Source organism: Ranitomeya imitator, chromosome 6, assembly GCF_032444005.1.
Source record: "Ranitomeya imitator isolate aRanImi1 chromosome 6, aRanImi1.pri, whole genome shotgun sequence".
NCBI lineage: Eukaryota > Metazoa > Chordata > Amphibia > Anura > Dendrobatidae > Ranitomeya > Ranitomeya imitator.
The window spans coordinates 153322942-153346540 of record NC_091287.1 but is presented as its reverse complement, the minus strand read 5'-3'; the positions used below and the strand labels follow the sequence as shown (position 1 = coordinate 153346540).

At 42.9% G+C, this 23599-nt stretch overlaps 1 protein-coding gene across 1 annotated transcript in view; it reads left to right on the top strand.

The window, feature by feature from the left end:
• Nucleotides 1-23599, top strand: part of SUGCT (succinyl-CoA:glutarate-CoA transferase) — a 1605135-nt gene that overhangs the window by 713872 nt on the left and 867664 nt on the right. Inside the window, exon 11 of the mRNA XM_069730210.1 lies at nt 11230-11327. Coding sequence (XP_069586311.1) covers nt 11230-11327 — 98 coding nt within the window. The remainder of the gene's footprint in view (nt 1-11229; nt 11328-23599) is intronic.

Below are 23599 nucleotides of genomic sequence, written 5' to 3'. Positions count from 1 at the left end.
TTGAAATCAGTGCTGGGCAGCGGCGAGCAGACACTTCTGGGTCTAATTCCTGCTTTTCACGTTCTGAGCATGCCCAGAGTAAGATCTCTCAGTGGAGATCGAGGGTCACATGATCATATACTGCAGCTAAGGTCCTTGTAGGTGCTAGGACTAAATTCTGTTTTGCACTCTGAGCATGCCCAGGGCAAGATCTCTCAGTGGAGATCTGGGGTCACATGCTCAGGTACTGCGGCAGCTCCATTGGTCCTTCTTTGGAAGGTCCTAAACGTGCTGCAGCTATTTAAGGCTCGCATGGCCACATGGCCATGTGCTAGTATCAATTCTAATATGTGCTTTGTGCCAGTGTGGTTATGTATGTTTGTGTTCAGGGACCCGGCTGAAATAAGCCCCTAGAATGCTGGCACCTCCGGCGAGGAGATTGTGTGAACGTGATTCAGGGACCCGGCTGAAATAAGCCCCTAGAATACCGGCACCTCCGGTGAGTAGATTGCGTGTGTGCATAACCACTGACTGCTATCAGTTCGGCAGTAAGCTTGTGCTCCTGTGAGGCTATCAGGGCGCAGTGCTTTCCTCTCGCGGTTGCTCTGTGAGGTAACAGAACTAGTCTATACCGCCAAACAGTGCCACCATTCACTAGCAGCAGGTTCCTCCTGCACGGTGGACCCCGGGCTGCAAACGCACCATTCATAATAAACATCTATTTTACTTGGTGTGTTCCGCTAGCCCTAACACAGGGAATGTATCTAGATGTATGGTGAGCACCTTGAACCCCCAGGTGCTTCACTGAAGTTTTTAACATTGAGTCGTAAAAATAAGTCATATTTTTCCTACAAAAAATATTCTTTTAGCTCCAAATTTTGCATTTATACAAGAGTAACAGGGGAAAATTGAATGCAAAATCTGTTGTTTAATTTCTCCAGAGTACGCATATACTCCAAATGTGGGGTGAACTATTGTTTTGGCGCATGGCAGGGCTCTGAAAAGGAGTGATGTTTTGGAATGCAGACTTTGATGGCATTGTCTGTGGGAGTCAAGTCAAGTTTGGAGAGCCTAAAAAGTGGATAACCCCTACAAGTAACCCCATTTTGGAAACTAGACCCCTCAAGGAATTTATCTAGATGTGAGTAGAGATGAGCAAATATATTTGAGCATTGTTTGCCGAGCATAAATCCGGCACAAATATGGCAAATTTGGATTACCGTATATACTCGAGTATAAGCCGACCCAAGTATAAGCCGACCCCCCTAATTTTGCCACAAAAAACTGGGAAAACTTAATGACTCGAGTATAAGCCTAGGGTGGAAAATGCAGCAGCTACCGGTAAATTTATTTCAAAAGTAAAAATATATACCAATAAAAGTAAAATTAATTGAGACATCAGTAGGTTAAGCGTTTTTGAATATCCATATTGAATCAGGAGCCCCATATAATGCTCCATAAAGTTTGATGGGCACCATTAGATGCTCCATATTAAAATATGCCCCATATAATCCTGCATAAAAGGGTAATAAGATGCTCCATAGAGATATTTGCCCTATATAGTGCTGCACAAACGTTATGGCCCCATAAAATGCTCCATACAGATAAGTGCCCCATATAATGCTGCACATGGCCCCATAAGATGCTCCATACAGACACTTGCCCCTTATAATGCTGCACAAACATTATGGCCCCATAAGATGCTCCATATAGTCACTTGCCCCATATAGTGCTGCACAAGCGTTATGGCCCCATAAGATCATCCATACAGTCACTTGCCCCTTATAGTGCCGCACAATGTTATGGCCCCATAAGATGCCCCATACAGTCACTTGCCCCATATGCTTTTGCTGCGATAAAAAAAAATCACATACTCACCTCTCCGTCGCTCAGGCCCCCGGTACTTTCAATAGTCACCTGCTCCTCATTCCGGTGCGGCTCCGTCTTCAGCACTGACATTCACGCAGAGGACGCGCACTGACCACGTCAACGCGCCCTCTGACATGAACGTCACAGCCAGGGGACGCTGAAGACGGAGCCGCACCGGAACGAGGAGCGGTGAATATCGTGCAGTACTCCCTCTCCCCGTATACTCACCTACTTCTGGCGCAGTCCTTGCACGTCCCTGCTTCTTCCAGCGCTGCATCTTCTTCCTGTATTGAGCGGTCACAGTTACCGCTCATTACAGTAATGAATATGCGGCTCCACCTCTATGGGAGTTTTTTGTTACTACCATGCTACATAAAGCAGGTCACATTTTATTTTTAATTAGTTTGGGCTGGTATTGAGCTCCAACCAGTAGTCCACATTTCACAATAAAATTCTTTGTGCTAATATTGTGGTCCTTAAACCATGGCACATTTAAGCATTGGAGAGGGTTTGGAGCAGTATTTCTTGCTTAAAGTTTGATCAGCAACTGGTGGATGAGTGATTGGTGTAGGCCTGATACTCTGAGAGCTGTGCCAAATTCAGGCAACACAAATGAAGGAAACTCAACTTGGAGACCAAACATTTCCAAAAATTATGGGCAGATACCACTAAAAAGTGCCATCAATTTCTATTTATTTATTTTTTTAATCACTTACATAGCGCCAATAATTTCACAGCACTTTACAGACATTTACAGACATTAGTGGCACTGTCCCCATTGGGTCTCACAATTTAAATTTCCTATCAGTTTGTCTTTGGAGTGTGGGAAGAAATATGAGTACTCAGAGGAAATGCTCGTAAACACGGGGAGAACATGCAAACTCCTTGCAGATGCTGCCCTTGGTGGAGTTGGAACCAAGAAGGGCTCCAGCGCTGCAAGGCTGTTAATGTTTTTGTGTTGATGACTTAACGTTCTAAGGGTTGGAAGTCTGTCACTGCGATGCACACTGTGTGCCTCACTGCTGTGTTGGAGAGAACCACTGTCAAGATTGACTTCAAGCATGTTTTCATACTGCAGCATGGATGCGTCCCTTTTCAGGAGTGGAAGCAACTGGCAAAATTTACCCAATCATGGGTCGTTCTCCTTCATGAGGTACAAGTCTATAGTGTGTTGGTGGTGGGACAACACTTAATCTTGCTTCCTCCATCCCCTCCTGGCAACAACAGACAAAAGAGAGGGATTCATTATCCTCTTCATCTCCTAACTATTGCGCGTACATTACCTCTTCCTCCTCGTCCTTCTCCATTTGTTCCTCCCATGGTAACCGCCTGTGAGGTGACAGACCAATCTTAGAGATATTGTTAACCCTTCCTGCTTCCTCCTCTTACCTTGGGACCACGACCACCTCCTCCCACAGACTATTCAAAGTGTGCTCCAGCATGTAGATTACCAGAATAGTGATGCTGATGATGGCATCGTAAGCACTAACCATCTTAGTAGCCATTTCGAAAATGTGCAGAAGAGTGCAGAGGTCCTTCATCTGTGTCCACTCCGCAAGTGTGAATTGCACCACGTCCATACGTTGTGCCAGACTATGCAAAATATCATACTGCACCAGGTCACGGACCTGCTACAACAGTTGCTGTAACATGTGTAGCGTTGAATTCAATGTTGTCATCAGATCACATATCAACTGGTTAACTGGTAGGCCGAAAGATCTCTATACCAACTTAAGTGGAATGGTGGAAGTGAACATACAATGACAGTGGTTTCTGCAGCAGCGCATGCAGGCTTGGACAGTGGCAGTGGAATTGCTGTACCATTAGGTTGAGAATGCAAGCAATGCAAGGCACGTGTGTGAGGTTGCCCCGGCAAATGGCCGCCACCAGGTTTGCACCATTATCGCACATGGCCTTTCCTGGCTCCAGTTTCAATGGAGACAGCCATTGCTCACATTCAGCATGGATAGCTGTTTTTAACTCTTGATCTGTATGAGTGCAATCTCCAAGGCATATTAATTTAAACACTGCCAGATTGCGCTGAGCCCTGGCTGCGCAGTATGGAGGTGGGGGGATTCTCTCTGCAGTGTTGGAACGTGTGTCTCATTATGGTAGAAGGTGCTGGTGGAGGCCCTAGAGGAGGTGAAGGAGTCCCATCTGCTTGTCTACCCTGTTACCCGTCTGCTCGTACCTGTCTGTACACATCTGTTTATCAGCTGGTCCAGCCTGCATCTGCCAGTTCTCTGTCTAACATCCTGCCCAGTCCGCACCTGCCAGAGCTCATCAGTGTAACACCCGGTCCAGTCTGCTCCTACCAGTGCACATCTGTGTAATACCCAGTCCACTCCACACCTGCATGCCCATCTATCTTACACCTCAGCTGGTCCAACCTGCACCTGCCAGTGCTCATCATCTGTTTAACTGCCATTCCAGATCTCACCTGCCAAGGCCCATCTGTTTAACACCCGGTAAAGTCTGTACCTGCCATGCCCATTTGTGTAACACCCGGTCAAACCTGCACCTGCACTTCTCATCTGTTTACCACTCGGTCCAGATCACACCTGACACTGCCCATCTGTCTATCACCCAGTCCAACCCACACCTGACATTGCCCATCTGTGTAATACTCGGTCTCGTTCGCACCTGCCAGTGCCCGTCTGTGAAACACCCAGTCAGTGTGCACCTGCCAGCGCACATCTGTGTAACACCAAGTCCAGTGCGTACCTGCCAGTGCTCTCCTGTTCCTCAGTCAGTCCAGCTCGTACCTGCCAGTGCCCATCTGTGTAACCACCCGGTCCAGCCCACACCTGCCAGTGCACATCTATGTAACACCCGGTTAAGCCCACGTTTGTCAGTGCACATCTGTGTAACAGCCGCTCCAGCCTGCACCAGCCAGTACTTTTCTGTTCCTCAGCCGGTCCCACCTGCACCCGTGGTTCTAGTGTCCCTTCAGTGTCTACCTGCATACTTCATCCCTCCTTCGGTCCGTACCAGCCTACCCTCTCTAGGGGGTCAGCTGCCACCCTCTGTATGTCAGCCCTATGGTAGCACCTGGTACCTCCTCCTTGTTCCTCCCTGGGTCGTGGTTTTTGCCTGCTGCCGCTTACCTGAGGTTGGATTTGGTAGGCCATCATTTTAAGCCCCTCCAGGCTTTTCGAGGGCTATGGCACAGTGGTTCTACAACCTTGTCCATTACAATCTCCATCTGCTGGGTTGGCTGTAGTGGAAGAGGTGTCGATCCCCATTATACTAGTTCTACTCTAGTGAAATTGATGCCACTTTGGTAAAATCTGCTAATAATTTTTGGAAATGTGTAGACTCCTGGTTGTTTATTCTTCATGTGTGTTGCCTGAAGCAGTAGGCCTTCAAGATTGACAGGTCTCCACCCCCTTTGAATCAACTACCCGTGTTATTATCCTTACATTTGTCTGACAATAGTAGTCTACGAAACTGATATTTGTGCCACCATGGCTGAGCATAAAAGCAGGTTGAGCTGTTGCATGTGGTATCAGAGCTCCCAGCACAGCAGGCCTACAACGATGCCTCACCCACCTTGCCTTAATTTGAAGTTCAATTCAAAGCTTTAAATGGTGGCCCACACGATGATATCTCATGCATCGATGATGGCTGCCGTGCCATGCTACAGTTTGTACTGTGGGTGAATTGAGACCACTTTCCTGATGTCTGCCCCTAATTTGATGTGTTTTGGCTGCTTTTGGGCCCGTTTTAAGGTGTTGTGTATGCATTTGTTTTTGCCTCCCATTGACTTCAATGGCGCTCGGCTATGTTTGGAAAATATTTAACAAATTAATCAGCGAATATTGTAAAATTGGCGACCATAATCCGAACTGAACATTGAAATATTCACTCATCTCTAGTGGTGAGCATCTTAAACCCACAGGCGCTTCACATAGTTTTACAATGCTGATCTATGAAAATGAAAAAAAAAAAATTTCCATCAAAATGTTTTTCTAGCAACAATTTTTTTTAACTTTCACAAGGATAGCAGAAGACAATGAATCCCAAAATTTGTTGTGCAATTTCTCCTGCGTGTGCCTATACGCCATATGTGGTTGAATTCTACTTTTGAGGCACAGTGCAAAGCTCAGAAGTGAAGAAGCGCCATTTTGGAGTTCAGATTTTGCCGGAATGGTTTGAGAGTGCCATGTCACATAGGTGCCAGAACAGCAGAACTCCCCATAAATGACCCCATTTGACAAACTATACCTCACAATGAATTAATATGGGGTTGCAGTGATCATATTAACACCACCATTGGGCAGTGAAGAAATAAAATAATTACATTTTTACCACCAAAATTTAGTTTTAGCCCCACATTTTATTTTTTCACATGGGGAAATGGGTAAAAATGGTACTAAAATTTGTTCCACACTTTCTGCTGAATGTATAAATAGCCTATATGTGGCTTTACTGTACTGCTTAGCCATAAGGCGAGACTCGGGAGGCATAAAGTGCTATTTGCTTCCTGGAGCTCATATTTTCCTAGAATGGTTTGTGACCTCCATATAATTAGCCCCTAAATGCTAGAAGAGCAGAATCCCCCTTGCAAGTGACCTCATTTTGGAAATTATACCCCTTTGGGAATTTAGCTACAGCTGTAGAGACAATTTTGACTCCATGGGCGTTTTTCAAAAACAAGCAGCAGTGGATGTTGCTGAGTGAAAATTTCAAACTGCAGTTGTAGTGACCAGTACATTGTAGTGACCAGTATATAGTAGTGCCCAGCTAATGCTTCTGGAGACACGCACCCGAAAATTAGGTGTGCACTCATCACTACAGAAATGCCAAACATGTGGACGCTAAGAGTGGTTTAGGCACACTGGGGCTCAGAAAGGAGGGGGCATTTGGATTTCAGAATTTACTAGATTTCTTTGGGGGGAGGGGGCAAGGAGCCATTTTGCTTTTCCAGAACCTTTATACTGCCAGCAAAGTGGAAGTCCCCTATATTTACATTGACAGATGACGGACCTGAGTGGGACCTTTTTTATGTATTGATTTTAATTTTTTGTTAGGAACATTTTACATAACGTTTGGGATCACATTTATCCGACACTTCCATCTAAACCTCCGAGTGACATGATTCACATGAAACCTCCAAAGGATCCATTCAGGGAGCAGAGTTACTCTGGACTCTGTCTGACCTCAGTTCAGAGAACCTGTCATCAGGATAATTCATGTCACGCTAATTGTATGTTCATAAAGGAGCTGTAATACTGATTTAATAGGTAGCTTAAGTGTAGCATTCCGCAGCCTGACTGTTCCTTATCTTTAGAAATGTGGGTGCAATAAGTTCTTCGTGCATCAGGGTGAATCTGTAGTTAGGGTCTCCTTCTCTTCCACAGCTCTCTGCTGCCTCTAGTGTCTGTATCTACTTATTATTTTAAATTTCACACTGGTACCGTTCTAATCACAAGTGGGGCTTGTTCACATTGATCTCACAGTGAACTTCATAAAAAAGGGTGCCATGACAGCGCAATCACAGATTTAGATCTTGGCTCAATGACGATCCGTGATCAAAATCTGTGCATGTGCTGCCACTTGTGCCATTTTCCAAAAGCCCACCACTAGATTAATGTGCGCAAGTGCCGCTTGTGGTTAGGACAGTTAGGCACCATTTTCTAGCGCCCTTGTAAGAAGCAAGGCTAAACACGCTTCGGGGTGTAGGAACATGGTCATATTCCCATCATCGGTGAGTTTATTATTAGGGGGTATTTGCACCTCTATAATAAATTAATATATATTAATAATTAATTATGTATAAATTGAATTGGGTACTATTTTTATTCAAGACATACTAGTCTTGTTAACAATAGGATCAGGACATTTTATATACTTTGCACTGGGATGTTTATTCATTTTCCCCTCTATATGTTTATATGCAACTAGATGGTGGCCCGATTCTAAGGCATCGGGTATTCTAGAATATGTATGTATATAGCAGCCACATAGTATATAGCACAGGCCACAACATATTCTTGAATACCCGATGCGTTAATACAGGCCACACAGTATATAACAGTGGCCATGCAGTATATAACACAGCCCAAACTGTATATAACACAGCCTTTGCAGTATATAACATTGCCCACATAGTATATAACACTGGCCACGTAGTATGTAGCATCCATGCAGCATATAACGCAGCCCACACAGTATATAACACTGCCCACATAGTATATAACACTGTCCACGTAGTATATAGCAGCCATGTAGTATATAACGCAGCCCACACAGTATATAACACTGCCCACGTAGCATATAGCAGCCATGCAGTATATAACGCAACCCACACAGTATATAACATTGCCCACATAGTATTTAACACTGCCCACATAGTATATAGCAGCCATGTAATATATAACGCAGCCCACACAGTATTTAACACTGCCCACATAGTATATAACACTGCCCTCGAAGTACATAGCAGCCATGTAGTATATAACACAGGCCACGTAGTATATAGCAATGTGCGCACTATGTGCGTGGTTAAAAAAGACTTAAAATAAAAAAATAAACATATACTCACCTTCCGAAGGCCAATTGAAGTCCTGGCGCCTGTGTGCGGTGCACGTGGCAGCTTCCGGTCCCAGGGTTGGTATGAGCGCAGGACCTGTGGTGACATCGCGGTCACATGACCGTGACGTCATGGAAGGTCCTTCTCGCATAGCATCCTTGGCACCTGAACCTGCCGCTTGCACTGTCGAGGACAGCGCGCCACGTCGGAGAGTGAGAATAACCTTTTTTTTATTATTTGTAACATTAGATCTTTTTACTATTGATGCTGCATATGCAAAGTAAAAAGTTGGTCACACATGGTTAATTGCTGCGTTAATGGAGTGTGTTACACTGAGGCATAACGCGGTCCATTAATGCTGCCATTAACCCTGTGTGAGGGCTGACTTGAAGGGAGTATGGAGCGGGCACTGACTGCGGGGAGGAAGGAGCGGCCATTTTGCAGCCGGACTGTGCCTCTCGCTGATTGGTCGTGGCAATGGTTGTGGGCGTTTTGCCATGACCAATCAGCGACTTGGATTTCCATGACAGACAGAGGCCGCGACCAATGAATATCCATGACAGACAGACAGACGGAAAAACCCTTAGACAATTATATATATAGATGCTATTTGTTCCTGATTGTTAGGATTCGCTCACACTGGCGAATAGCATCTGATGATTCTCTATGGTAAGAGAATCGGATGCTATATGCAAATGACCTTCTGCTTAAACTCTGCTGCGAGTGTGAGGTGAGTGTCATTTTACTGTTATCCAATTCTCTGTATGGGTGCATGCCATCCATTATACGCTGACAATCGCACCATGCAGCAATTTTTTTCTCATGCCAACTCGTCATGTGAAAATAATTGCTAGTCGGCATTGCTCCATAGTACAAAATTGGAGTGAGCCCTATCTATTGAAACATCCGATAACACACGTCCGAGTTATACGCTGGCTACTTGCCAGTGTGATCGAACCCTTACAGTGTTTTTAACAAATTTTTTCCATGTCCCTTTCTATGAGGCAATTTCTGTTTGATTTTTACTCTTTTTTTAAAATAGTTACTTAATAAAGTTGTATTTATTTTAATCATTCCATAGTTTGATTTGCTTCTATTTTTTAGATTTGATGGAGATCTCAAAACTAGGTTGTTCCATGTTAGTTTGAAGTGCTATGTCACAAAGTAAAGTTCTTTCCGGACATTATTGATGATTAATATTGTGGTATTGCGGTATGTTGAATTGAGCAATCGCAGGCTCAAGTCCCCTAAGGAAACTAAAAAATACAGTAAAAATAATTTTAAAAGTTTAAAACAAAAATTTTTTAAATATATATAAAAATGTGAATCACCCCACTTTTCAACATTAATTAAAAATAAAAACATAAACTAACTTGGTATACCTTCATTCGTAAAATTATGACCTATCAAAATATAAAATGAATGAACCCAAACTCTCAATTCTAACAACCACTGAGGACTCTCAATTCTAAATATTTTTGAACCCAAACAGTAAGCCCTGCAAAGAAAAAAAATATCAAAACGCAAGAGCTGCAATTTTTTGATCTATACAACTTTACCAAAAAAGCAATAAGAAGCGATTAAAATGTCATATATACTCCAAATAGTATCAAAATGTTAGATTGCTATGCAAAGAACACAGCGCTATCCAAGTAAAAATAAAAGCATTTTGGGTCTGGGAAAATGGTGATTTTTAACAAATTTGCTTTTTTTTCACTACTCTCATTAAACTTTTTATTGACTTAACCTGTGTAAATGTATTTGTAGTTCAGTATATGTGTATTAATAGACTCATAGATTGCAATCTTCCCCAGTTTCCAGTGCCATTCTGATTTTCTTCTCGGTCACATGATGGCTATTTTCAGTTGTTTGGCGTCAGTCACTTCCGACATAGTGACGGAAAGACGGATCCGTCACAATTGTTGAGAAAACGGTTCTAACGGATCCGTTTTTTTGACGGATCCGTTACTTGGGGGTTGTCTGGGAAAATTATCTACTTTTTGGAGCATGCGCAATTGAAAAAGCGGATTGGGGCGACGGATCCGCCAAAATGGCGGTCGCGATGGATCCGTCGCCCATAGGCGGCCATTCTATGGAATGGCGGACGTGACGGATCCGTCGCGATCCGCCATTTCGGCGTTGACAAAAAACGTTTCAATGTCCGTCTATGTCCAGACAATGTCCGCCAAATTTCGACGGATCCATCGCATGGCTGATGGAACGGATGACCATCCATCACAATCCGTCGCTAATGCAAGTCTATGGGAAAATAGCGGATCCGTCAAAAAAAAAATGACGGATCCATTATTTGAGGAAAATGGCGGTTTTAGACTGACGCCAAACAACTGAAGTGTGAAAGAGGCCTTATCCGACTTACACGTAAAACCCAGGGTCGCTTTTACAATGTACGCTTATGGACTCTTGTTCTAATGCTCCTTAATTTTACAGTGTGAGGACTCGTTCATACAAGTATATAAATCGGATGAGTGCAATGTAAAAAAAAAAGGTATTTCACTCAGACTAATGTTATTCAATGAGGCAGAGCAGATCTGCATTTTTTTTCTCTGCTGTATTTGGCATGACAAAAAAATTGCAGCCTGCAGAACAGAAGGTAAAACTGTAAGTGCAGAGATAGAAAATTGACCGGGGGGAAGGTGTTAAACTGTACAGCTAATATGAATAAGTTGTGATATGACTTTGTTGTGATACTGTGACTGCTGTCTATCAAGCCCAATATATGAAATCCGTATATGTATATTTATTATTTGCTCATAATTTATAGAAACTGTATAAAATAATGTATGTTTTAATTTATTGGTACTCTTTGTTTCGTATCCGTTATTTAGATTACAGATCTTTCTGAGCTAATAGATGATCCTCGATTCAAGACTAATAAACTTAGAGTGCAGCACAGAAAAGAACTTCTTCAAGTTTTGACAGCACGGTACGTGAACTTGAAATATTTTTATATTTGTTTATAGTAGTGGTAGCTGTTTCTTTACTTATAATGTTATGTATGATACAGTAGCAGAGTAATCATAAAGGGGGGTTATAATAAAACTAGGACCCCAAAGAACAAATAGCACAGTTTTATTTTGTTTGACAACCTGCTATGTTTTTAATAATTCATCAACTGAGTATAATTATTTGTTTAGAACACACCTGGTCAACTGTGGCTTGCGGGCCACATCCGGCCCTCTGGCTGTTCCAGTCCAGCCCGTGAACCTGAGACAGCTGAAGGGCTAAAACAATGCCTTGGTCCGCCGCCCATCTGCTGCCACCGCCCAATCTCACAGCTATATGCATCCTTGAGAAGAAGACAGCACTGAATGCATCTTGCACCAATTGTATTTATATAGGAGGCAATGTGGGAGATCATGCTGTATATAAGAGGCTATGCGGGTCTCACACTGTATATGGAAGGTTATGTGGGGCTCCAGCTGTATATAAGAGGCTATGTGGGGCTCATGCTGTATATAGGAGGCTAAGCCAGCTTTGAAAGAGGTATGATACAGCACTTGGCGCTGGAGCATGGCAGGTGATTAACCCCTTTCTGACCTCGGACGGGATAGTACATCCGAGGTCAAAAGGATTAACCTGATCGCTAAACGGCATAGCGAGAAAAAAATTCAAAACGCCAGAATTACGTTTTTTTGGTCGCCACGACATTGAATTAAAATGCAATAATGGGCGATCAAAAGAATGTATCTGCACCAAAATGCTATCATTAAAAATGCCAGCTCGGCATGCAAAAAATAAGCCATCACCCGACCCCAGATCATGAAAAATGGAGACGCTACGAGTATCAGAAAATGGCGCAATTTTTTATTTTTTTTTTTAGCAAAGTTTGAAATTTTTTTTCACCACTTAGATAAAAAATGACCAAGTCATGTTAGGTGTCTATGAACTCATAATGACCTGGAGAATCATAATGGCAGGTCAGTTTTAGCATTTAGTGAACCTAGCAAAAAAGCCAAGCAAAAAACAAGTGTAGGATTGCACTGTTTTTGCAATTTCACCGCACTTGGATTTTTTTTCCCGTTTTCTAGTACGCGACATGGTAAAACCAATGATGTCGTTCAAAAGTACAACTCGTCCCGCAAAAAATAAGCCCTCACATGGCCAAATTGACGGAAAAATAAAAAAGTTATGGCTCTGGGAAGGAGGGGAGTGAAAAACGAACACGGAAAAGCGGAAAATCCCAAGGTCATGAAGGGGTTAATATTGGGCTCTTGGGATGTAACAAATATGATGTTTGTATATTGGATTTGAGTGAGGTATTACTGTACTGTAGATTTGTAAGCAAAACGCGCATCAGGTATGGTGGGTCTCTGATTCCCTTATGTTCCACCCTATGTCACTTTGACTATCTTACTGTGAAAATTGGACTTACTTCAAGGTGTGTTTACTACTTTTTGCAACTGTTACCTGTCTTTCTGGAAGTCATATTTTTGGAGTAGATTGGTGCCATGTATCCCTTTTGCTTTACTTTATTTGCCTAAGTCTGGAGCCACATGGCGACTTTGCCTGTGATGTGTTGTGCAAAGTTCATAAAAAATCTTTAGACGTCCTGCGACTTGTTTGTCACAGATGCAGTACTCCGTTCACTTGCATTGTGCTGCGATGTAGCATTGACACCTTGCCAACTTTGGTTGGGTGATAAGCGTTGCGGCCAAAGTTGCCATATAGATCCCAGCCAAATTGTTTCTTCTTAACAATCTGAAAATATTGTTTTTTTTAACTTGTGGTTATTCACTGTCCACTTGTGGTATACACTGAATTACACTGTGCATGTTTTTATCCAAGTGTTTTCTCATCCGGTTGGTCTGTTTACTTGTGATCTTCTGTTGTTACACTAATACTAAAGAAATAGAACTTGGCACTCAACTTAAATAGTAAATCCAGAAGTACTTTAATGCAGTCCGTTCAATAAACGTTTCAGTCCCACATGGACCTTCGTGAGTCTAATATCAACACAGCAAACAAAAGCAAACAAATACATATATATGGGAGTCATGTCTATCAGTTTCAGATCCAGATGTAGGCTCTGGCTCTGAAACTGATAGACACGACTCCCGTCCAGGACCAAATCATTTTTTAGGCCAAAGACCAAGAAGATAAAGGAGAAGAAGATCCGTCGGGGACAGCGAAAGAAGAAATACAGAACAGAGAGTGACAGGCACATGCCCATTGGTGATTAACATCTCTTCACGAACTCTGAGTGTTGCCAAATCTCATTTATTACAAAAAGGCCTTACATTTTGTCCAGCGTATCGTCTTAACACCTTTAATATGGACATGGAGTTACAGCGGTTCTACGACAAAACTGTCACACCGGCTCCCACCAATCCTCCCCCTGATTATAAGCTCTTGACAGCTGCTGACCTTAGCCTTCATACGAAGAGTACCTATACTCCACCATGGGGCTCACATGTCCTCGAGACATTTATAGAATTTGTTGACAGTGCATCCCATATGTTAAGACAAGACATTGAGGATGGCAAATTACACCTTCGACCTAATCTGAATACTCTTGATTTCCAAGCCTCACACTCTCTGCGTGAGGATAAGGATCTCATTATCAAACCAGCCGACAAAGGCAGTGCCATTGTCGTTATGAATAGATCAGACTATTTACAAGAAATATATCATCAGCTTAGGGGCAATACGGTATATGTCAAACTCCCAAGGGATCCCACCCGGGATATCCTTGAACTTATTAACAGGACTCTCACATCATTTTTGAACCAGGCAGTCATTGATATTAAGACACGTGACTTCCTTACCAAGGCCAACCCTATTATACCTGTATTTTACACCTTACCTAAGGTACACAAGAATTTTGAGGAATCTCCTGGTCGGCCTATTGTAGCATCTGCAGAGTCTATTCTCTCCCCTCTTTCCATCTTCTTAGAGAAAATACTTACCCCTCTCATTTGTAAAAATTTCTTCTTTCCTGCTCGATACTGGAGACTTTCTATGGTACATTAATTCTTTTGGCCCCCTACCTGAGACAGCTATGTTGGCATTGTTTGACTTGAAGGATCTTTACACGGCAATTCCCCACAACAAGGGCATCACCTGTGTACGCCAATTGTTAACCTCATCACTCATGCACGCTGACAAAATATAATTGTGTCTGGAATTACTTACAATAGTCCTTACAAATAATTTTTTTATGTTTCAAGATTCATTCTATCTGCTAATAAGAAGGACCGCAATGGGTTAAAATGTTGCTCCACTGCATGCAAACCGCTACATGGCACGATTTGAAGAGGAAGTCATTTACACTGATCCCTGCTTCTGCTCCCATAGCCTTTTGTGGAAATGCTATATCGATGATGTATTCTGCATTTGGGATGGCACATCTGTTACGTTAAATTCCTTTCTCCACAATCTCAACTCTGCATGGCCCGAACTTTCCTTCACCATTACCAGCAGCTCCCAACAGGTAAATTTTCTTGATACCATGGTCATAAAAGACCATTTGGATCTTCTCAAAACAGATTTCTATACCAAATCTACTGATCGGAACAGCCTCCTACATTTTGATAGCCTTCATCCACCAGCTGTTGAAAAGTCCATTCCACACTCCCAGTTCAGTAGAGTTCGTAGGATTGTGTCCGATCCTTCCCTCAATTCCCTAAGAGTGGGCAAAATGCACAATAAATTCAGGGTACACGGTTACCCTAAGACCTTGCTGCAGGAGACCTCTGCATCATTGAACAATGGGTGTCTATTGTCCCTACATATCACCCTTTTGTACATATCCTCCACAAAACCATTATATGCCATTGGGACCTAATTCAGACAGCACACCCCAATATTCCAGAGTTTCATAACCATTTTCTCCCGTGCTACAAACGTACACCCAACATTCGTGATACCCTTGTGAAGGCTGACATTGGTCCACTACCCACATCCAACAAAGAGATTTCTCCTGATGGGCTCCTTTCCTTGTCTTCAGTGTAACCAATGTAATGTCCTGAAAGGCAACATTATCCACCACCCTCATTCTGGTAAAAGATATTCCATCGAGGGCTGCTTTACATTTAACACTTCCTTTGTTTTCTACCTCATAAAATGCCCATGCAGACTCCTTTATGTCGGCGAAACCACCCAAGCCATCAAGGACCGTATCTTAAAACACAAATCTACTACTAGATAGAGGAATTTATTACTTCCCATTTCGTACCATTTCATCAGTGCAGGACACCAGGTTTCACAACTCAGTTTTCAGGTAATAGAACACATCTCAATTGTGAGACGTAGTGGTGATCGCATTTGTATCCTCAAAAAATGTGAGGCTCACTGTATTCATGAACTCTAGACGTTATCCCCAAAGAGACTCAATAGGGAATATGACCTCTCATCTTTCATATGACTATTTATTGATATACCACTGTTGATTGTGGTTTTGAACCCTATGTGTACCCATTATATTTGTATGTACCATTAGTAAGGACTTTATCTCTGGAGTGATCTTGGTTGTTTTTACCTCATGGTCTTCATTCATTACAGTACGGAATGTTTGCCAATATTTCTTTTTCTTATTACAGAGCCATCTGTATTGATCACCTCCCTCCCATTCCTTTCTCTTGGACTGACCTTCTTCCTCTACCTATTCGACTGCAAATACTTTCTGGCATGCTTGGTGTGTTTTCAATGAGAACCCTTAAATAAACATTTTGCATTTGCTTTGTATTCTCATTTATTCCACACTTTTCCATTCAAGTTAAGGTTATCTTATATTTCATTTTTAATTTAATATTTTTTTCTAGTTTCCCATTATTTTCATCATTTATCTACATAAAACATCGCCCACTTTCCTTCTTTACTCCCCACCTCTTCCCCATATTGCTGCATAATATATCCACAATACTCCTCTACCATACACCACCCTAATACGCAGTGGAATGCATACATTTCCTGGCCGTGGAATGCACACATCACTTCCGCTGACGTACTTCCAGTACGTTAGATGGTTAGTCCTGCCCCTTCCTTATTTGTATTCATCCCGACACCTTTTGCCTCATCCACAAAGTGGTGGATGCCGCGTTGGTGCAGACAGGATTCTCCCTCATATACAAGTGAGTTCTAACGTTTACTGCACTACCTTTACGGGCATAGTACATTCTATTGACATCCATGCATTCATGTTACACCACGCCATTAGCCCCCTATTTCAGATACCACAGTTTTCTCCACTGATACCAATATATAGTATAATAATCCACTATATTCTTAACTACAGCATTTTTGTATTTATCACTACCCCATTTTCCCCATCTGTTGGTAACAACGGCTTTCAACCCTACAAACCAACACCATCTCTTTTACTGATTGTCATAGAACTTAAGCTAAGGTATATATATATATACTGTATATATATACATATATATATAATATTTTTTGCAGATACATCACTTTACATATAGGGCACTATTGACCTTTTACTACCTGCCAATTCTACAAGTATCTTTCTTTCCTTTGCTTATAGATAACGACTATCACACCTCTTTATCCTACCTCCCTACAGGCATTCCTTTACAGGTTTAAATATACTTACCTTCCATCTCTTTTTCTTCAAACAGTCGGGTAGGTACCCTTTCCTTACCCCTGTTTACCTGATACCTTTACTTCTGTCACATGTACGTACTTATAATTTGAGGATGATTTTGTTATGTTAGTTATGTTCAGGTTTCTTTTTTTTCTTTTTATTTCATTTGATATACATATATATGTATTTTGTTTGCTTTTGTTTATCGTGTTGATAATAGACTGACGAAGGTCCATGTGGGACCGAAACGTTTATTGAACGGACTGCATTAAAGTATTTCTGGATTTAGTATTTAAGTTGAGTGCCAAGTTCTGGTTCTTCATACACTGGCCTGGGAACCTACTTGTGGACCGATACACTTCTTTCTTTCTTTCTTTTTTTTTTATATAGCACTAACATATTCCGCAGCGCTTTACAGGTTGCACACATTATCGTTGCTGTCACCGTTGGGGCTCACAATCTAAATTCCCTATCACTATGTCTTTGGAATGTGGGAGGAAAGCGGAGTACCCGAAGGAAACCCACGCAAACACGGGGAGAACATACAAACTCTTTGCAGATGTTGTCCTTAGTGGGGCTTGAAACCAGGACTCCAGCGCTGCAAGGCTGCTGTGCTATCCACTGTGCCACCGTGCTGCCCCATGCGCCACCATGCTGCCCCATACACGGGATACATGGTTGTGCTACGATATACTTCATATCGTTACACTAACACTGTCTGTATATTTTATTTTAGACATATTAATAAAGATGTGCGTTTATCTCAGATATTCACCTGAAACTTTTTCTTTCTTGCTAAGAAATCAAGATGTTGGGGAAGTATAGAATCGGGGTATCCAGAACTGCACATAAGAGGGCCATAAGCTGCATTGTGACTGCAGTAGTCTAGAGCTTTTTGCGGATACTGACATTTCCTAAGAGAAATATACAATCTTTATGGCAATAGCGCATATTTCTGTTATGCATGAAAAACCATCGTCAGATTTTTTTTTAATCTATTAAAAGGTAATATTTAGGAACTGAAACATGCTGCCAAAAGCTTTTTTGTAACTGTGAATGATTTCTGTAGTTCTGCCAGTTGTATGCAGTCAAAAGGGATAGTTCCTGTGAACAATGAATGTTTGAAAGATGCCATTGCTTCATAATGATCTAATTTTTGAAAAATCTTGCAATTTTTCCTGGTTGAGCTATTTTGGTCTGGATTGCTTTCACAGATTTAAAGTCATATTTTTTTAATTTTGAAACAAATATGTGTTAAATGAATAAAAAAAAAGCTTTATTTTGTTAAAAAGGATTAGAGATTACCACTAAAATAAATATTAATTTTCTAAAAAAAATAAAAAAAAAATAAACACTTTGATTTTATTATGTGTCAGGAGAACTTGTGTTCAAACTTCCGATTGAACTTTTCTTTTGTCTTTAACATTTTGAGAAACAGGCAAACTGAGTAATGTTAAAAACAGATCTGTTACGCAACAGATGCAAACAGAAGCAGATGAGCCCGCACTGATTATTATGCGCTGTCTGGGTTCCTTTATGTGTTGGATTTTAGAATGGAAGTAAAAGCAAAGAAGTCAGAATGTTTTCTTCTGTCCTGAAAACTGAGAAATAACAGAACCTACATTGAACCTATGAGAATCAATAGGGCACCTCTGCTTCTGTTTGTATTAGTTATTTAATGGATTCTTTTTTTGGCATTATTCCATTTTTCTGTTCCTAAAAACAGGACAGATAAATGGGATTGCTGAAGGCAAGTGTGAACATAGGTTTCCTGAGTAGTCTTTAAACTCCATCTCACATTCCTTGATTTTATCTACGGTAATCTAGTTTTACAAAAAAGACAACACTGCTTACAAACTGGTCATAGCCTTGGCATATGCCAAGAATAAGGGTATGTTTCCATGGTCAGGAATGGCTCAGGATTTGCGCAGGTAAAATCTGCACCATACTGCAGTCTGGGAAGATGCGCCGCATGCCATTTACGCAGGGGTGCCAGGGGCATCTCTGAACGCATAGTGGAGATGGGATTTCTTGAAATCCCATAAACTATGCTGTAACATCTGGATGCTGCGGGTTTGACGCTGCGGATGTACGCAGCGTCCAACCCGCAGCGTTTACTGACCATGGAAACATACCTAAGGCTATGTTCACATGCAGCCAAAGCCTGCTCTCTTGGCAGTAAAAGAGCTGCATTCAAAATGCTGAAAGAATTGACATGCTCCAGACTGAAAAAACGCTGCAGTTCTGAAATTCAGTCAGAAAAAAAACAAGCGTGTGTGTGATATTTTTAAATCTTGTAGCCTTTGCTGGTACTGTAAAAAGAAGCTTTTAATTTTCACAATAAATGGTGCAAAATGCTGCATGTGAACATAGCCTTAATGTACAAAATAAAAAATCAATGATAAATGATAAATGGTTGTACCTACAGAAAATAATACCATATTATGACTAAGAACAAGTAGTTTGAAACGCGTCAGTGTGGTGCATTTCCATGGATGTGCAATTTTTGGTAATATGATACAAATCAAATTTTTGAGAGAAAAAATATATTTTTTAAAATAATTTTTTAAGTTAAATAGTTGTTTTTGATTACACTTACCTCTCCGGATCTGTTGCTGGATATCTTCCCTTCCTACCAAGTTGTCTCCATTTTGTGTTGCCAACACAAGCCTTCATGTCCCTGCACTACCGGATTTCAGTTTATGGGTGAGCTGGATAACCATTTTTTCTATGAGAGAAAAATATCCGTATTGCTCATATTGATATCATAATAATAATAATGTTAAGATGTTATTAGTAGTGTTGAGCATTCCGATACCGCAAGTATCGGGTATCGGCCGATATTTGCGGTATCGGAATTCCGATACCGAATTCCGATACTTCCCGCGTATCGGATACCGGAATCGGAAGTTCCCAGAATTCAAACTGAACGCAGCAGCCAATGAGGAATGATTGGAAGTGTGGGCACATCCTGTTTAGCATGGTGGGCATGTAAGTACTGGCAAGGCTTGGATTGGCTGCTGAAATGATGTCACTCTGCACTATAAAAAACGCTGCCGCCATTTTGCGCTCACTCTGCTGTGATTTCAGTTAGGGACAGGACGCTGTGTTCTAACTGAGGGCCAGTCGAGCTAGCTAATTGCTTTATTTTCCTTTCCAAAGGCTAATTTAGCAAAACGCTGTGTGTTCTTCACTGTTCACCTTGCTCTTGCCTTGCAGCGCTGTTTTAACAGCGTTCTGCAAGGTCTCTGTGTGTGTGTGTGTGTGCAGCTCACTCTGTAGTCTGTGTGCAACCATATACCCGGTTGTATTCAGCTCAGGGGGGGTTCACACTGCCTCACACAGTTGTCCTTTTTTGCTCTTAGTGCAGCCTGCTGCACATTTTTTCTCAAATTTCCTATTAGTGTTTTTCCACCAGTCTCCAGCTCTATTGTGGAAAAACACTACATAGGATAACCTAGAGGGGGGTTTTTGGGCCTTGCAGCGCCGTTTACGGCTGTCTGCACGGTCTCCGTGTGAGCCCAGCTCGCCCTGTAGTCTGTGTGCAGCCATAGCCGGTTGGATTCAGCTCAGGGTTCGTTACTGGCTCATACCTTGAGAAAAATTTTACTTTTTTTCAAATAGTGCAGCCTGTTTAAAATTTGAAAAAAAAAAAATTCCTATTAGTGTCTTTCCACTCGTATCCAGCTAAATAGTGGAAAAACACTATATAGGATAACCTAGAGGAGGGTTTTTTGGCCTTGCAGCGCCGTTTACGGCTGTCTGCACGGTCTCCGTGTGAGCCCAGCTCGCCCTGTAGTCTGTGTGCAGCCATAGCCGGTTGGATTCAGCTCAGGGTACGTTACTGGCTCATACCTAGAGAAAAATTTTACTTTTTTTCAAATAGTGCAGCCTGTTTAAAATTTGAAAAACAAAAATTCCTATTAGTGTCTTTCCACTCGTATCCAGCTAAATAGTGGAAAAACACTATATAGGATAACCTAGAGGAGGGTTTTTTGGCCTTGCAGCGCCGTTTACGGCTGTCTGCACGGTCTCTGTGTGAGCGCAGCTCGCCCTGTAGTCTGTGTGCAGCCATAGCCGGTTGGATTCAGCTCAGGGTGCGTTACTGCCTCATACCTTGAAAAACAATTTCCTTTTTTTCAAATAGTGCAGCCAGTTTAAAATTTGAAAAAAAAATTCCTATTAGTGTCTTTCCACTCGTATCCAGCTAAATAGTGGAAAAACACTATATAGGATAACCTAGAGGAGGTTTTTTTGGCCTTGCAGCGCCGTTTACGGCTGTCTGCACGGTCTCCGTGTGAGCCCAGCTCGCCCTGTAGTCTGTGTGCAGCCATAGCCGGTTGGATTCAGCTCAGGGTTCGTTACTGGCTCATACCTTGAGAAAAATTTTACTTTTTTTCAAATAGTGCAGCCTGTTTAAAATTTGAAAAAAAAAATTCCTATTAGTGTCTTTCCACTCGTATCCAGCTAAATAGTGGAAAAACACTATATAGGATAACCTAGAGGAGGGTTTTTTGGCCTTGCAGCGCCGTTTACGGCTGTCTGCACGGTCTCTGTGTGAGCGCAGCTCGCCCTGTAGTCTGTGTGCAGCCATAGCCGGTTGGATTCAGCTCAGGGTGCGTTACTGCCTCATACCTTGAAAAACAATTTCCTTTTTTTCAAATAGTGCAGCCAGTTTAAAATTTGAAAAAAAAAATTCCTATTAGTGTCTTTCCACTCGTATCCAGCTAAATAGTGGAAAAACACTATATAGGATAACCGAGAGGAGGGTTTTTTGGCCTTGCAGCGCCGTTTACGGCTGTCTGCACGGTCTCCGTGTGATTTAAACTAGCTCTGTAGCCCGATCTGCACCAAAAAAAAAGTTAAGTTCACCAAACACAACTTAACACTTGTGTAGGCCACATTTGAAAAATAATAAAGTTTAGTCCACAATTTACAACATTAGTGTTTCTTACACCTGTTAGGAGGAGCATTTCAGGAATAAGCACACTAAGGCCTTAGTACTTTTCTGCTTATCTTTATCTGTCAACCAAGATGAAGAGGGCAGGGAGTAAGGCACGTGGGCGTGGGCACGGAGCAGGGAGAGGAGCAGGGAGAGGACGTGGTGATTCTGTGCCTGCTGCGGGCGCCGGTGACTCGTCGTCACTCAGTTTCAGCAGGGAACAGTCCTTCATGCGCAGCTTTGTCGGAGAGCGCCATGCACCGCTGCTACGTGAAGACCAAATTGAAGCCGTTGTCGGGTGGATGGCAGCTAACGCCTCGGCATCGACTTCAGTTAGTGCCACATCCTCTCAGGCACAGAGCACTGGAGAGCAGCCATCTGTCTCTTCACCACCTGCCAAATTGGCCAGGCAGTCAGAGAGCCCAGGACAGGAGCCGTCTCTACTTCTGTTCTCTGAATCTCTTGGCTTGGAAACAGGGGGCCAGCCAAGCAGCATTGGAGAAATGGAAGAAGAGGCAGTGTGCAGTGATGCCCAAAAGCTTTATCTCTCTGACTCTGAAGAGGCAGGTGGGCCAGTGCCTCCGGTGACCACAGCGCAGTACGCATCTGATGATGAAACTCAGGTGCCGCTTTCTGATGCGTACTGTGCTGCCGAGACTACCCAGGAGGAGCAGTTGGTGGCAGAGGGTAGTGGAGATGATGAGGTCCTTGACCCATCGTGGCGTGAGGAACAGGAAGGTGGTGGGAGCAGCTCTGAGGAAGAGCTTCCCCTTACGGGCCAAAGAGGAAGAGGGAGGGGGAAGACCGCGGAGCCTGTAGCCTCCACTTTGGCACCCGTTAGGAGCCTGTCTGTTTCCAAAGCCAAAAAGGGCGCTCCCAAGACTTGCAGTGCCTGGTCCTTTTTTGACACAGTTGCAGATGACATTTGTTTTGTCAAATGCAAGCTGTGTCATCAGAAAGTAAAAAGAGGTAAAAGTGTCAGCAACCTCAATACCACAAATATGTGGAAACATGTGCGGAACAGGCACGCGGTGGAGTTACAGAAACACAGTGAAGACGTAGGCCAACCAACAGCAGCAGCTACCACCTCTTCATCTCGTGTTGCCTCTTCCTCCACTGTTGTCCAGAGACCTAGTGTAATTCCACCCACAGCACCACCTTCCCAGTCATCCTCACACTCCCAGTCTACTCTACAGCCATCGGTAGTCCAGGCATGGGAGAAAAGGCGGGCATTCTCGGCCAACCACCCCCGAGCACAGGCTCTGAATGCAGGCATTGCCAAACTGTTGTCCCTGGAAATGCTCTCGTTCAGGCTGGTGGAGACTGACAGCTTCCGTGACTTGATGGCATTGGCAGTCCCACAGTACAAGGTGCCCAGCCGCTTTTACTTCAGCAGGCAGGCTGTCCCTGCCCTGCACAGGCATGTTGAGGCAAACATAAAACATGCGCTACTGAACGCCGTCAGTAGCAAGGTCCACCTCACCACCGATGCGTGGACCAGTCAGCATGGACAGGGGCGATATGTTTCCCTCACTGCCCATTGGGTTAATGTTGTTGAGCCAGGTACAGATTGTGCGAGTGGCGCAGGACGTGTCCTGCCCACTCCAAGGATTGCAGGAATCCAGTCTGTACGCATCGACTCCTCCTCTTACACCAGTTCCTCTGATTCCTCTCTGCAGGATCCGTCACAGTCCACCTCCACATGGACCCGTGA